Below are 17060 nucleotides of genomic sequence, written 5' to 3'. Positions count from 1 at the left end.
GTATTTTTAAGAAGAGGAAATAGGAGAAGCTTTCTTAAAATGGAGGGAAAGTGGATGTATTTAAAATAATTTCTGCATTTTGCCCATTCAGCAGTTTAACACCCGGTTTCTCTGTGGGACCCGGGAAGCACCAGGCTTGAACTCTCTTTGGCACACTGAGATCCAACATCTGGAAGGCAGGTTCTGTATCTTGACTCCATCATCCTCCCATCTCATTTAATTTTTTTGTGGCTGATGAAGAGATGCCCCTCAAGTTCCTTACTTACATGGAACAGACCAGAATGGGTTTGTGTGTGTCCCCTTCACAGTGATTGGAAACCTCAAACATGAGTCAAAACTTGGAGCCTAAACATAAGAAAAATCTCTGGGCATACAAGAAGAACCAGGAAGCTTAACTCTACCTAAAATGATAGTTTTCTTAGTTACTGTTTTTCAAGCAATAGTCCAATGACTCAACCAATAAATTACTAATTAAGGGACTATTAACAGTCTAGCACCATGGCAAGCTTCAAAAGTTAGGATTTGGCCCCTGACCAGGAAGGGCAGGGTCGATAACAAACATCTGCTCTAGGCCTGGGATAAGCCGGGTCAGGGTTTGGTGCTCTATACCCATATATGTCTCATCTGATATTCTCAGCCCAGCAAGATTAACCCATTTCACAGATAAGAGACTAAGAAGCCAGAAAGATTAAGCAATTGGGCCAAGATGACGTAGAGCTACTAACTGGCAGAGTAAATATTCACACTGTGTTCTACCAGGCTTTAAGAGTAAGGGTTTATATTCTACCTATAAAGAGAAAACACACGTGTGAAATTATTAATCAGCACTGCATTCAGATTCAAGTCCAAATGACATGGTAGACTCTCTGAGGTCTGGCCTCAGTCTACCTTATTTCCCACTAGACTTCTGCTCTCTTCTCAAGCCCAGACCTTATCCCATACTGTTATGTCCTTCCTTCCTATTTCTCTATGGTTTTCCTTCTGCCTAGGATTCCCCCTCTCACCCCTATCTATCCCTAGTTATTTTCAAGTGCCCCTTCCACCACGAGCTCCCTGTCTCCAGGGTACCTTCCAGGAAACCTACAGGCCACCTTAAAACTCACTTCTTTCTTTCTACATCTCAATCGCTGCACCCTTCAAGCCTAAGTGTAGGCCCCAGAATGCACAACCATTCCTGCCATCCCTCCCGACGCTGGACCCCTGGCTAGAGAGAATGGCCAGGACTTTATCTACCTGGCTGTCTCCACTCCTTTCTTTGCTGCCCCTTAAGGACCAACAGATTCTTTTTCATTTAATTACAGAAAATGGGCCAAATATGAGAAAGTTTTAAAAATTGTAATAGTCCAAAGCATTGCTCTAGACATGGCAAGGTGGCAGCCTGTGGGCCACATCTGGACTGAAGACATGTTTTGTTTGGCCCACAGAGGGTGTTTTAAAAGTTGGTTTGAATGGCCAACAAAAACTACACAAAAATGGGGATTTTGGCTTCTTTAGAAAAATGGAAAGATCTGGCAATAGTGGAAGACATTCTTGCCCAGCAAAGCTAGGTAGGACCTGAAAAGCAACATTTTGGAGACATGCCTCAAACAAGTCATGTGTGCCTCAGTTCCCCCAAATGTCACATTGTCTCCCAGAACTGGCTCCCATGACTCATTGATCTTACCTGCCTGGTCCAGCAGGCATTTACACTTATGCCTCTGTCTATGGCTCCTTTTTCCCTTGACAGTCCATGGAAGACCTCAAGGAGGAGGTGGCTTTTGAACAGGACCCTGAAAGATGGATACGGCTGTTGTGCAGTTTTCTTCACAGAGTAAACTTCAGCTAATTTAGTCACCCTTTTCTGATACTGCCCCTGTATCCTGTACTTGTAAACAGGATAGTATAATGTTTCTGCCATCTCCATTTTGGAATCAAGACAGGTCGAGTTCCCATTGCGTCTCTGTCATTTACCTGACGAGTGAATTTGGAAACTGGACAAGTTACCTAACAGCTCAGATTACCCTCCTGCAAACTGGAGATGACACTAGAACCCACCTTGTGGTATTATTGTTGTGAGGAGTAAATAAAATGTCACATACAAAGCTGTCAGCACCTAGTTTTATTACCACCTTTCTTAATATTATTTTAGATCAGATGTTGGCACACATTTTTGGTAAAGGGGCAGTTAGTAAATATTTTAAGCTCTGTGTGTCATATGGTCTCTTCTGCAACTACTCAACTTTGTGACTAGAGTGTGGACACTGCCAGAGGCCATTTGTAAACAACTGGGCATGGCTGTGTGCCAATAAAACTTTATTTACAAAAACAGACAGGAAACAGACAGAAGGCCAGATCTGGCCTATGGGGCTCAAGTTTGCCTTAGCTCTCCCTGTTTTCAACTATCTCAACAGCCAAACAATGTAAATCGTCTCTAAAGGTGCTATCTAGGTGTCGACAGGATATCTTCAACAATAGGTGCCTCCAGTTGGCATTGGTGGGCATCTCTAACCTGGTTATGGATTTAACAAGGCCAGGCCCAGCCTACTGACGCAGACGGCCTCCTGCAGGCAGGTTACTCCCACCTCTATACCTTGCCTCGAAGCCTCTCCCCAGTCCTCACCCCTGGATACCTTTACACCTGAACGCAAACGTTATCTCTTCCAAAATGCCTCCTCAGGCCTTTCCAACAACATCAGGTACCCCTGTCATAGGTCCCTGTCTTTTTCCCTTTATCACTCTGACCACAACACAAAATCATGCCTTTATTTGAGACAGTCTGATTTACCGCATGCATGCTCCCCACCTGACGGTAAGCTCCATGGGGGCAGGTTCTGGCTGGTTTTCCACCTCTGTCTCTCCAGGGCGCAGTGCTGGGCTGCACACAAGGGCACTCTGGAGGTACTGAGGCTGAGACTCCGCCCTTGTGAAGTGTATGGCACGCGTATGCAGTATCTCTAGTGAGTTATCTGTGCATCAGTCAACTGCTAACTTGACTGTGAGTTCCTAGAGATCAGGCTAGAAGCTTTCATAAAGGCTCAGTGAAAGAATAGGGCAGTATATAATGAAAGTCCCAATGTTGGGAGGTCTCCATCTATTCTAAAGTTATAGGCAGACACGAAGTTCACCCATCAGTTCTGGCAGAATCAGGGAGAATCTGGGTTTCAACCCTGACTCTAAGTCTCATCTATCCAGGACCTTGGGCAAGTTACTTAAAGGTCAGTTGGCCTCAGTTGCATCATCTATAAAGTATGGAAATGTCAAAATACTACCAACTTTACAGAATACCCAAGACAATTAAATGGGAAATTTTTTTAATATTTATATATTAATGTATGCTCTGTCTGACACATAACAGTTGCTCAATAAATGAATAATGTTGTGGCTTTGACTTCATTGAAAACACTGTGGGTAAAACTGTTGCAGACAGTTTTGGAAAAGAGAAAGGTGGGACATTTTCTCTGGGTTGTGAATACACAGAGAAGAAAAGAGAAAGCACTCTGGAAGGAAGAGTGAATGTGGTTCTAAGATTAAATGTTAGAGATGGTTTTCCACCCATTTTGGATGTATCGATCAAGTTGCTTCTCTCCTTCTTATTATAACAAAGTAAATAAGCTCTATGGATCAGAAATCTTTGTGTATTAGTCAATGCTCATTATTCATCGCCTCATGCAGAAAATGGACACATAGCAGGCACTCATTAAAAACTTCTGAATGAATGAAACCATCCATGAGTGTCAGATATTGGCAGAAATGGTAATTCCATTTATCACCAAGATTGCCACCTTTTGGCAAAGCTTTTATTAAACCAACATAAACAGTATCACGATCAGAGGGTCCTCCTGGCTTCAGGAAAGATTATGGAAATGAAGGAAATGAAGATGAGGTCCAGTCTGGGACCTTGAATGTCAAGCCTGGCTTCTGTGTCGTCACTGACCCTCCAGTAAGCATCTTGTCATTCCAGTAAAGCCATATTGTCCGTTAGTGATTGCATAAGTGACGTCCCTCCGTGGCACCATCTGTTGATGCAAAACAAGGCACTGGGAGACCCACCCTGAGCTTACCCATGAGAAGCACTGGCCTGCTTTGCTTGGGGCATCACCTCAAGAGAGCAGCCCCTTCCCCAGAGCAGCCGACCAGACCGCCATGCCTGAGGGCAGGGTGCTGGGTTCTAGTTCTGCTTCTGTTATTCTTTAGCTGTTAGCACATGCCGGGATTTTCTGGGCCTCAGGTTCTGCATCTATTAAATAAAGGGGGCTGGACTCGTTCTTTTCAATCCCTTCCATCTTATGTATCCTGCGAGTCTATTCAGACGTCCATGGCAAATTAGACATGAGCCTTTTTCTTAAATAACCACAGCAATTCTTCTCCATCATTTTTATCAACACCACCAAGGGCCCTGAAGCTAGTCACACCTAAAACCAAATATACCCGCAGACAGCAAAGCCAGAGGGATCAACTTTACCAATGAATACACCGATGTGCCAGCCACGAGAAAGTCTCCAGAACGTTACCAGTGACTTTCTCTTCATTTGACCTTCACTGGTCTGACCTTTACCTCGTGTCAGCAGCCTTTGTTCCATAATGCAAATTTCCAACCAGGTCACTGCCAAAGTTGGGTGGTCACAGAAGAAAAACAACTAAACCTGAGCCTATCATTTAGGAAGGTCTAAAGAAAAGGCAATGAGTGCGAAGATTTTTATTCCCTGGTACAATATCTGGCTAATTTGCTTTATTTCCAATGTTACTCTGAGCCCAGATCAAACTAGACTGAAGCAAAGACTGAGCCAAAGGGAAAGCAGGACTCTGTCAACACTGTTTCCATCTAATGTTCCACAGAGAGCTTAGGGCAAGCCTAGTGACAAGTAACTAGATGTTAACTTGGCCTGTTATCTCTGTGCATGCAAGCCTTCCCTTGTAGGGGTAAAAAAGCACATATATACATATGTGTGGATGCGTGTATATCACCATTACATATATATAAATACATATATACATACATGTATATATACACGTGTTTAGTTTTTATTTTTTCTAGCTTTATTGGGGTATAATAACAAATAAAAACTGTATATATTCAAGGTATACACGATGATGTGATATATGTACACATTATAAAACGACTATCACAATCAAGTTAATTAACATCCATCACCTCACATAGTTATTTTTGTGTGTAGTGAGAACACCTAAGATCTACCCTCTTAGCAAATTTCAAGTATACAATGCAATATTATTAACTATAGTCACTCGGCTGGTACATTAGCTCCCCAAAACTTATTCATCTTATAACTGAAAGTTTGTACCCTTTGACCAATACCCTATATACATATTTTTTAAATTATTTAAAATTTCTTCTACTCTCTATATACATATTTTTAAAACATATTCCTCCCTTAAGAAGAATACACAGAATTAAATTTTTAATTTAATTTAAATTATTCGCACTTAGTTCTTTGTCTCCGATTATACTGTGTTCTTTTGTGCTGGTGAAACAACATGTGCTTTAATTAGCAAATATCTGTAAATAATTTACTTGCTTTTCAAATACAACAGAACAATGGGGTCAGTTTTCACATACATTTACTGAGCATGTATCCTGGGTCTTAAGCCAGACTCTCCTATTGTTCAATAACTATACCAAGCTGTCTAACTCTTGCTGCATTCCTTGGTGGAGGGTGGGGGTGGCAGTTCCAGTAGCAATATCCCATTTCACAAGTCCCCAAAAGACAAGCATGTAGGGTCGTCCAGCCCAAGCTAAAACAAATTCTTGTGATCTCTAACCCTGCAAACTTCCCCAAGGAACAGGGAAGTGTGCCAAGGGTGAAGAGCATTGGAGTAATGGCTGCAAGACCAAAGCGCTCTTCTGACCCCCCCGCCCCCCAACCCCAGACAGCATGAGCCAAAAAACATAGGGCGCAATGTATGAGGTCTATGAATCATAGAACTTCATCTAGACCCTGCAGGGTTAAAACTGGGCGCCGCGCATGCAGTGCAAAGAAAGATGTTAAATCAAATGAGAATGACTGCTCCAGGACTGGAGGCACTATTATTTTGAATAAGATTGAAAAGGCCAGAAAAAGCAATTCAAAAACATTTCAATTATGTATTTCCCAGAACTACATCTTTGAGCAACTAATGCAAATGTTACCACTATAATAAAACTTCTTCCCACATATAAAACAGGTTGGACAGCATATACTTTATATATCATATGCATATTTTTGACTATTAATAAAAAATTCAAAATCTATGTATGCTTTACTCTCCTAAGCAATACAGTAATTATGATTAAGGGACAAGCAGCACAAAAAGAGCCAATTTATCTTACGCGTGCTCAGGAATACTATTGTGTAACTAAGCAACTAAAGACAAAATATGGTCTAATTAATTCACTCCTATGCTTATTTAAAAGACACAATTAGAACATTTTTATTTTCCAGCTTGCACAGTAGCTCAACATGCTTGAGGGTGTAGAAAGCAAAGCCCATTATTCTCAAAGACAAGAGTTTAATGTTTAGTGCCACTGATCGGGCTTGGAACTCAACTATGGGGAGGAGGGGATGGTTCACAGCAGGGTGTGCTCGGAGGCAGGAGAAAGGAAAGGTGTGGGGAAAGATGTTTATGGGGTCACTTGATTGACTAGCAGTGTGGCCTCTGCTACCTGTTTTTCTTACTGGGGCACGAGAATGGAGATGAGACTGTAAACTTGATGGTCATATGCCAAGGACACAAGCCACTGTGCATCTATTTATACAGCCACAAAGATCCTACAGAAAATTCACATAATTAAACCACCCGTCCTAGTCTGCGTGATAAATGTCAAATATCCATCTTTAACGCTGCTAACATTGCATCTGATTTTAAAAGCAGAATTAATTTACGCAAGTGTGTGAAGGAGATTGATGCCATTAGCATGATTCTAAAGCACCCTTTCAATAATCATCATCATCTGCATGTTTGAAATGTGTTGTCAATACTGATGCTCATGGTACAGGATGTGAGTGACACACTCTGAGGGCTTAAGCTCAGGTTCTGATCTCCAGCAAGACAGCATGGACCACGGCGTGGCCGGAAAAACCCACCCTTGGGCAAGGGCATGGGAGCAGATTCTTCAAGAAATGCAGGAATCCATGACCACATCTCTGAGAGGCAAATGGATCCTTAAGCCAACAATCAATAAATTTGTTTTAAATTTCTTTAAAAGCCAAGTCGATGGGTAATCACTAGCTACAATATTATTCTGAGTAGAAGATGGCAAATATCCAACTACACTGGCTATAAAAAATGACAAGTGAATGCATTTGATTTGAGCAATTATATTCTGGATATTGGTTAAAACTAGACTTTGATAAATGAGCCTGAGTCATATATCACTAGATGCCACTATGAACAATGGTATGCTTTATTAATAATTAATAACGAAGTATTTACATGTGTGGACTCTTGTATTTCATAAAAATAACATTTCCTTAGTATGTGCCTGACAGTCTAAATGTCAAGAAAGGTTTTAATTGCTTAGGATTGTTGAGTCATTATCAAACACGTGGCCTAGTTAAGACGCTCAGCCTGAAAAACATGCTGGCTCGTGGGAACTGCCATCCAACACTCAGGAGGGAGCGACTCTTCTTCCCCAAAGTCTACTCTCTATAGGTTGCCACCCCAAACCCTCACTTTTTATGGGCTGAATGCTGAAGAATGAAAAAGTGCCCAGAGAAATAGAGATGCTGGCTCCGGCCTAATCACCCAGCCCCAAATATTTGTTCCTATCTTTGTCAGTGCTCCTAAAAAAAACACTTCACATCATACAGTGCAAAATGACTATGGATACTAGAAGAGAAAGAAAAAGTGTGAGATGGGGTTGTGGGTTGGGCACACATGTGAGTGACCCGCAACCAGAAATAAATCAGGTCAAGCTTAAAGAAGGGGGACAGTGCCCAAGAAAGCATTTTAAATGAGGTGGTTCAGTCATTCAATAAATACTCACTGGATAGCACTGAATATTGTGGGGGACCCAGACGTGCAGAAGGCATAGCACTATGGAGGGGGTGGAGCGAGGGCCACAAGGCAAAGGAAACGAACACAAATAACTGTAATACAAGGCAGGAGGCGCAAAGTCCCTGAGAGGTTAAAAGCAACCACTGGGGACGCTCTCTGGGAGCAGGGATCCTTGTCTACCTTGTTGGTGCTATATCCCCAGGGCCTAGAACAGGATCTGGCACACAGTAGGTACCCCATAAATATATGTGTACAGTGAGTGAGAATTCAAAGATGAAGACAGTACTTTCTAGTTTCTAGAAAGATTATGAAAGGCTACAAATAGTCGTCTTCGTTAATCTCAATTTTACGTAAGGAACCCAGATGGAAAGAGTCTGATGGAAAGAGGCTTTTCTGTGACCAACGTCTGTCTATGGAGGTAGTCTCTGAGCTCCCCAGGGCAGGGGCCATCTCCTTTTCTCTGTACCCAAGTGCCAAGCACATAGTAGGTCTTCAATCAGCATCTGAGGAACTGAATGAATTCCTTTTCCAAAAACACTGCAATTGTGAGCCTTACTCTGAACACACATTACACGTATTAGTGCAATTTATCTATGCATTATTTAGTGTCTTATGTTGTTTTCACATTTTTTAAACCTGTTGATCACACGTCCCTATCAAGATTGGTAAACTTCTTGAAAAAAGGGTCAAATCACAAGCTGTTTTGTATCTATCTCTTCACTTAGCAGAGTGCTGAGCACAGGCTTAGTACCCAACAAGTAGTTTTGGATTAACTCAAAATAGACAATACCAATATCGGCTAGAGTATGGATCTTAACCACACAAAATATAATTTACTATAACAAGTTTTAACATCCCAGACTCAATGTTGAAATAGAGTTTTAGATATATAAATGTTAATGACATAATATTAATGTTAAATTATTTCCTATATTACTGGATCTTACCCCAAACCCACGTAATAAAGGGAAACAGGTAAACAATCATGTACCTTACTTCAAATCAACCCCATAAGCCAGAGGTCAGTAAACTTTTTCCATAAAGAACCAGATAATAAATATTTCCATTTTGCCAGAGATATGGTAATTGTCAAACCTACTCAACTCTGCTGTTGAAGCCTAAGCCCAGCTATAAATAATACATAAACAAATGAGTGTGGCTCCATTCCAATTAAACTTTATTTGCAAAAGTAGGCAGTGGGCCGGTTTTGGCCCCGAGGCCTTAGTTGACTGACCCCTGTCATAGTCCAAAAAAATTCTCTCCATGTAAGTCTTTAGTCCTTACCCTAGTTCTAAAAGGCCTGCCAGGTGGAGAGTAAAGATTTTCCTTTTCCTAACTTAAGATGATTACTAAAAACAAAAGATTAACTGTGATAACTGCAGCCATTGTTCAGAGAGTTCTCATATATAGGTACTATGCTACATTCCAGGCCCTTCTAGTATTATCTCTAATTTTCTCAGCAGAGTAGATATCATTAAATCCATTTTACAGATGAAAAGACTGAGGCTCGGAAAAGCTACAGCAATTTTCTAAAGCCAGTGTGGTCATTTAGGAGGTCTCGGGAATCTCTAAAATAATCAGTTTATGGATATAGACCAAGACTGAGGAACTATCCAAAGGGAAGAACAAGGCCAATCCAGTACCTTCTAGATTCCAGAATGTGTCTGCCTCAACTCCAGATATAATCAAACCAGGCAATCTTTTAAAAAATCCTGCTGATCTAGTTGACAGTATACTTAAGTAGTAAAACATACATCCTTAAGAAGTCTTTTATTTTGGTGACATAGCTAAACCCAACACAAAGATGAAACAGCCTGATTTGGGGGAACCTGGATGGCCACATGTTCTAGCAAACCAACCTAGGTGCCACCCTCTCACAGAGAGAAGAGTTTGTTCTTCAGCAAGGTCTATGGTAGTAGTCTCAAATTTCAATGAGAACAATTATAGTAATATTAATGATAATAACAACAGTCAACTATTACTGAAGTATCCACTATGTGCCAACTTCAGTTGTACGCATTTTATGTGTATTAACTCATTTAATCTTTAAAATAGTCCTAGGAAGTAAGCATTGTACTTCCATTTTACAGATGAGAAAACAGAGCCACAGAGAGTTTAGAACTTGCCCAGGATTGCACAGCTAGAGTAAGACTGTTTAAATGTTTAAAATTTAGAATTCTGGACCCAACTCCAGAGATTCTAATTGAGTTGATTTCAAGTAGGGGCCCCAGAATATGCATTTTAAACAATTTTTAACTGGTTGGTGATAGCCAAACCACTTTTAGAAATCCTGAATGCATACTAGAATCTGTAACACCCAGGTATGATTGCTGTTCACTCCCTGACATGACATTCACAGCTGCAAATGACCAGCAAACCTTACTGTAAAACCCAAGCCATGACTGGTCAGGCTGAAATCCAAGCTCACACATCCACCTATTTTAAGAGGGTATATTGCCAATAGATTAAGCACTTGGCAATCTGAAAATGAATGTAATCAGAAGTTTCCCAGTAACAAAACCAATTACCCGCCTACTTTGCCATTTTCCTCCTCTGAAGAGCTACTGGCTGAATTGTGGCAATTGTAGGTAATTACTGAAGACACTTAACTCCTTGCACATGGCCCTTGCTATTCACTTTCATGGTAATTTAAGACAGCATCATGATTAGGTCCAAGAACCTCCAACAGACATAAAAGTTATTATGTTTTGGCTTTGTTTATAAAGGTAATAATATCTACAACTATAATCATAACTCCTTCTATTTAAGCACTTACAGCATATAAAGCACTTTTGTCCATATAATGCCTCTTGATCTTCACAACAATCCACCGTCATCCTTCCTATTGTTCCCATTTTTCAGCTGAAGAAATTGAGGCTCAATATATTTATGATTTTTCAAGGTCAAAGAGTAAGTTGCAGAATCAAAATGTGACTCTTTCTGGAATGCTTTTCCTCAACACCAGTTGGCAACACTGGATGTTTATGAAGAGAGCAGTGTATATAAGCATGCAAATCATCACCATCATTATTAAAACTAATAATAAATGACTAATGATTTTTAATTACTATGAAAATATAACTTATTGTTATATAACACTGGCCTGAATTAGCTGAACTTTATACAGTAAGAATGGTTTTGCTACTTAAATATCTGGTGACCTTTGGCAAAGCTGATTAACTAGTCACGGTTCTGAAATGTATGAGGAATTAAACACATTAGTACATGCTTTTAAAATATGATATGATGCATTCGGGCTCTGGTTTCAAGAGTAGGTTTCACTAGAGGGGAGGTGGGGGGGGGAAGCAACTTTAAAGTTTAAGGATGCCTGGGTTCTAGCCTAGTGACCTTTGACAAACCACATAATCTTTCTAAGTCTATGTCCCCTCTGCAAAATGGGTATACAAAGTCCTGCCTTATCCAGCGTCATATAATTATTGCCAGGGTCAATGAGAAACTATTCCCAAAAAAAGCCCTCTTTAAATCATAGCAAACCACACAGGGACGCTATTCCTAATCTTGTACAATGATGATTTTCCTGCTTTTAGAACGGACGTCTTTATATTTCAAGAAATCATAAAAAGGCAGAATGATTCTCTTAAACCAAAAAAAGCATACTGAGTCCTGGCTGTCCTTTTGAAATGGATGCTGATGTCAGCTCAATCAAGAAATTATTAACCTCCATTTGGTTACTTAAAATAAACTGTACTGGCTGATTAAATGTGCTGAACATTTTCTCCAAGTAACAGTGCATGTCACCAAGAAACCTTTCTCTTTCGGTTACACATTGCAAATGGCAAATGCATCATCCAAAACTATTTAAAATCAATAATAAAAATCATTTAAATGTATATAAACAAGTTAATGGAGTAAGTGAAAATAAAGCAAATTTCTTAATGAGAGGGCCCTGTTGCCCCCTCTAGGTGCCAGCAGTAAATGCTGGTTTCTGTAGGCTCTGCTCCACAGGAGACTGCTGCTGCTATTCTGCTAATGAATGACTAACTTAGGCCAGGGGGGAAATGACATCACCAGGGTGGAAAACCGATCTGCATTGGGAAACTTTCTACCTGCTTTACATCTGTCATAATTATTTTGCACAATGCAGTCTGCATTTGCATAATTTTGAGGCGTGTCATTATCTCAATTGAAAATTGTTTTAATATGGCTGAATAATTCACAATGACATCAGCCAAAGTCCTAATGAAATATACAAGTATAATCATACAGCTAATTACCAGCCGTGTTAGCATTAAAAAACAAATCATGCATAATATTAGACGATGTATATGCAGCTGAGGATTATAAATAGAGCCATCTCCCTCCACAAACCCCCTAGAGTTTACTTTTAAATGGCAAGATTAATTTTCTCAGGTATGGCTCATATAGCAGTGACGAAATGCACAGATCATTACAATGGTTCGCTTTCAATTCCCCATAATGAACAGTTAAAAAGAAATCACATATTTAAAAATATATCTATTCACTGTCAACACTTCTAGCAGATGCACCCTTCAGCGAATATAGCTTTTATTCTTAAATCAGAATTCACTATTTAATTACACCAACAGAAATTAAAACAGGACCAAGTGGGGTCAACTGGGGGTCTTTAAAAAATATTCCAATTTTAATTCCAAAAAAAAAAAATAAAAATAAAAGAGTGACCACAAAATATCCCATAAAACACTGAATAATTTCCTCCTGGGTTTAGTCAGAAGTCTATTAGGCACCAGCTCTTTTCTGGATATTTAATCCTTCCCTTTTCCAGATCACAGGCCATGTTGAAGTAATAAATTTGAAAAGCAAATAATAAGAAATCAGGAGGGGGAGGGGGAGGAGGACAGCTGCGCAGGAGAGTTGGGTCGGGGGAGGGGGTCGAGCCAGACCTCGGGAGGGGGAAAGAGCTCAACCTGTTGGTAGGTTGCAGGATTTTTCACAGTATTTCCAAACAACACCTTTGTAAAACTGCAGGCGGACGTCGCGAAATACGAACGTTTAAAAACCAAAGCTGACCGGGGAGGGCGGAGGAGGTGGGGGGTGCGGGGGAGGAGGGAGGGGCTTATTTCTGAAAAGGCAGATTCGAGGGCGAACGTTTTGACGAACTCCAGTAATTAACCGGCGTGGAGCTCCGACGGGTAATTCGATCCTAGGGAGAGGGAGTGACCCGGCGATGCCAAAAGTACAATCAACTCCATCAGCCCAAGGATTTCTGGAAGGACTGGCAGCTCGGAGCCCCAGGATGAGTTAAAGGGGAAACCATTCATTTAACAAAAAGATCCTCACACCTACCTCGAAAGCTCGAGAGCCTGGCACAGAGCTGGCTGCCCTCAAAAGTCTCAGTCTGATTACCCTGCTCTCTCTCGCTCTGGCAGCACAAAGCCTTGCCAGGCGGCCGTGCGCCCTCCCTCCCCGCCGCGCCGTGGGCACAGACTCCCCCAAATAGTTCCCCGGGCAGGTACCACAGCGCTGAGGTCGGTCAGCTGACGAGGGTACCCCGCAGAACTGCGGTCACACATGAAATGACAGAGCCGAAGGGAGGCGGCCGCCCCGGCGCCCAGTGACAGCGGGCTCACCTCCGGCATCCTCCCGGGAGCGCGGCGAGCGCCCCCGCGGCCGCCCAGAAACGTGCCGGGAGGCTCGGTCCCTCCACGCCCTCCCCGGGAGCGCCGTCTGGGCACGGAGGGCGCCGGACTCGCAGGGCCGGGGGGCGAGCACACACCCCTCTGCCCTGCCCTCCCCGCCCCCGTCCCACACACCCCCAAAGATCGCGAAGGAAGGCGTCCACTTTGCGTGGAGTAATTGGAAACTAGAACATCAAATGGCTTGTCGCGGGGGGGGGGGGAGTGGGCGAGAGATAGTTGTTAATGCTTAACGTGTTTGTGCCGGTTACACCACCGCTTTGAAATCCGCCCGGGCAGATCTGCAAGTTATTTGAATGTATTATTCCAGTACCTGTCATTTATCACTTTATTCAACACGTCTTTGCCAACTCAATAGCTTTTGATCTCATTCTGCCTCCATTTCGTAATTTCCGCCCTCTTAAACATATCAAATACTTACTTTAAAAAAAAAATACGTGAACAATATCGAAACCCACCGAAAGAAATCCACCCAGCCCCGATCGAACCAGACACGAAGGTAAATTTTCAAAAGGCAGAAAAATATAAAAAGCATGTGATGTTCAAGAGGCAGTAGCAGGAGAGCGAATGATCTGACACACACACACACACACACACACACACACACACACACATCCTTGAACAAAACCCTTCTCGAACAAGTTATTTGATCTTGACTAAAATCAGCAGTTGGATCCTCTTTGTAAAGCTGACAGCCAAACTCTGACAATGGCAAAATACTCGAGCCCCAGCTAGTGGCGCTACCCCTTTAAAAAAGGAGTCGATCCTGCTCGCCTGCAGAAGTGAATACAGTATTTTCAAGCTTGCCCTGTAATAAGCAGTACTAGGGGGGAAAATAATAAAGAAAGAAGAGAGGGAGAGATAGGTTTACCACCTCGCCGTGGTCGCTATTTCTGCCCTGGGGAGTGTCTTCTGGGAGGAAATAAAGTTTAGAGCTGGATAAAAGTTGCCGGCTGGTCCTCTCTTCCCACAACAGCTGGAGCTCCGCTATGCAAATCGGATCCTTTGGCGTACATCTTACAAAGAAAAAGTCGCCAAGGGACAAAATTCTTGGTTTGCCTTCAAGGTGGAATTGAAAAGCCTTGTAGAAAATGTAAGGTCCGTGCAAGCCACACGGTGAGCCGACCCACTGCAGGGGGAAAAAAAAGCACCAAATAAATAATGTAACCATCAGAGCACAAACATCTATTCCCAGACACATTTACACACAGACATCCACACTCTTAATACAGACGACCCAACAGATATAACGCTGGGTGAAAAAAAGAATAGAGCCCACAAATTTTCTGCCTCCCTCAAAAAAAAAAAAAAAATAACTCCGGGCCCCCCCACCGCCACTTCTCCCCACCTCCCCATCTGAGGCGGTAAAATTACATTATGTATGTATGATCAGTGCGGGGATTTTTTAAACAATAAAAATGATTTGGGGGGATGCAGAGGGTAAAAGTTTGGTGAAAAGTTTGTGGGGGGTGTGGGTGGGTGCAGAGGTGTGGGTGAGCTGGGGGGCTGGGGGGTGCCGGGGGGGTGCCGGGATCGGAGGAGCGGAGGAGAGCGAAATACCTGGAGTGAGTTGGGCTCCATCTCGACGTTCTGAATTGATTGAACTCAACATTCTCTCCAAACTTGTTGGCTTGAATGGATTGCATTAGGTCCTGGCAGGGTAAAGCATTTTCTGCCTTCAGCCGGCGTAATGTCTCAATATAAAACTGAGCTCTTGCCTCCCCTTTGGCACCAAAATGATTGAAAATATGTCCTAATATTTCTCTGACGACTCAATTTTAAGCTCCTTTAAAAACTGTGTGGGTTTCCTTCCAAATACGGCTTGATCAAATTCATAATCGGGAGAAAGGCTCCGTACGATCTCGGCGGGAAGAGGATGGATCAAGGCAAAAAACATATAGGAAGATTTGTAAAAATAAAATCCACCATTAAACTGTGTGGAGATGCGATCTCTCTCTTTCTAATACCCCTGTGTAGGGGTATCGTCTGATGAAATTTTTGGAGGAGACGAGGGCTAGTAAGCTCCGCTGTGCATCTGACAGGACCTGCTTGTATATGTCTAATATAAAGAACATTTCCTGCAGAGATTCCGGGGCGCTGCTCCTCTTTCTAATGCTCCTTAGCAGATTTGCTGTTATTAGACATGTAGATTTGTTTGATAGTTAAATTACGCTTCCTCACTGCCATGTTTTCGAGAACTAATCTGTTAAATTATCTTTTGATGCCTATTTACATGGAAGGGAAAAGTGGGTTATCGATTATATAAACATATAAATATTAATGCATTTGTTCGCTTCGCAAAAAAATACTCAGCAAAAAAAAAAAGAACAGAAAGACAAGTGAGCAGTGCACACACATCTCAGGATTTTGCAAACAATATTGAACGGACAGCGACTGCATTTAGGGACTGGAACAATAAACGATGCATGATAAATCAATAAATGCGAGCAGTGAGTCTGCTCAGAATATGAATTCGGGCTCCTGGTTCTGCGTGTGCATTCTTTAATTTTGAAGTATATACACTAGTACGTGTTTACAATGCTGATGGACGCCAAGGGCGCTCTCAAATGATAATGTGTTTATATAACCCAGCGCTACAGGAATAATATACCGACTCCTACCCCACCCCCACCCCTCCCCCGCCAAAAAAGGGAGGGGAGCTTCCTCAATAATAGTTTGAAACTGAAAAAATCCATTTGCAAACTAGTTAAATACAACCAGAAATTAAGCTGTTGAAAACCGGGGGCATGAACCGTAAGACAATAAAGGCTTTAAATGTGTATATTTATTGTTCTGGAGCCCTGGAGCATTGCGAGGTTTGCATGCACGGCTATTATGCAAACACAGAGAAACTTAAGAGCGACAGAACAAGGAACAGGCAGAGACTGCAAAGCCCTCGCTCGCTCCAACCCAGCTGCCGGTCCTCCGCCAGGCTAGATTGCATTTTCGCAGTGTTGATGTAAAATGGTGTACTCGTTTCCCCCACGTTCCCCCACCCCCTTCCCCCGCTCTCCTCCCACTCCTTCCAGCACCCCCCCGATTTTATTATATTGGCACCAATCTTTCCGAAGTGGGTCTGGCATGCTAAAAAAGTAAACATGTACTATATGGGGAATAAGGTCTGTATAGTGTGACAGTTGAAACTTGATCTATGATAAAATTACAGGATGTTGAAATTACTAGTAAGCTATTTTTAACGCTTTCGCAACGTTTCACCTCTAGTCACAGCATCTAGTTGAAACAGGATTACTTTAATGAAAATTATATTCACATGGCTGAAGTTAATACACCCGGCAGAGCACAAATGCCTCATATTCAGTGACTTGAGGTGGAAAGACCCTCTGTGTGTATTTTTATGCCTTTTCATAACGTCTGCGTCCGCTGCAGTAAGAATTAGGGCACTTAACATTATCTAAACCACATTTTTGATTCAGAACATGGGGAAGTAAT

General features: G+C 42.0%; 1 protein-coding gene across 1 annotated transcript in view; it reads right to left on the bottom strand.

Annotated features, from left to right (window-relative positions):
• The window catches only part of ARID5B (AT-rich interaction domain 5B), a 177956-nt gene extending 162731 nt beyond the window's left edge, over window positions 1-15225 (bottom strand). The window contains exons 1-2 of the mRNA XM_045569077.1: window positions 15171-15225; window positions 14485-14739 (exon numbers count right to left, since the gene is read on the bottom strand). Coding sequence (XP_045425033.1) covers window positions 14485-14739; window positions 15171-15191 — 276 coding nt within the window. The 5' untranslated portion in view covers window positions 15192-15225. The remainder of the gene's footprint in view (window positions 1-14484; window positions 14740-15170) is intronic.
• Window positions 15226-17060: the final 1835 nt, after the last annotated feature.

Source organism: Lemur catta, chromosome 14, assembly GCF_020740605.2.
Source record: "Lemur catta isolate mLemCat1 chromosome 14, mLemCat1.pri, whole genome shotgun sequence".
Classification (NCBI taxonomy): Eukaryota; Metazoa; Chordata; class Mammalia; order Primates; family Lemuridae; genus Lemur; species Lemur catta.
Note: the sequence above shows the minus strand (reverse complement) of the source record. Positions and strands in the feature narration are given on the sequence as shown.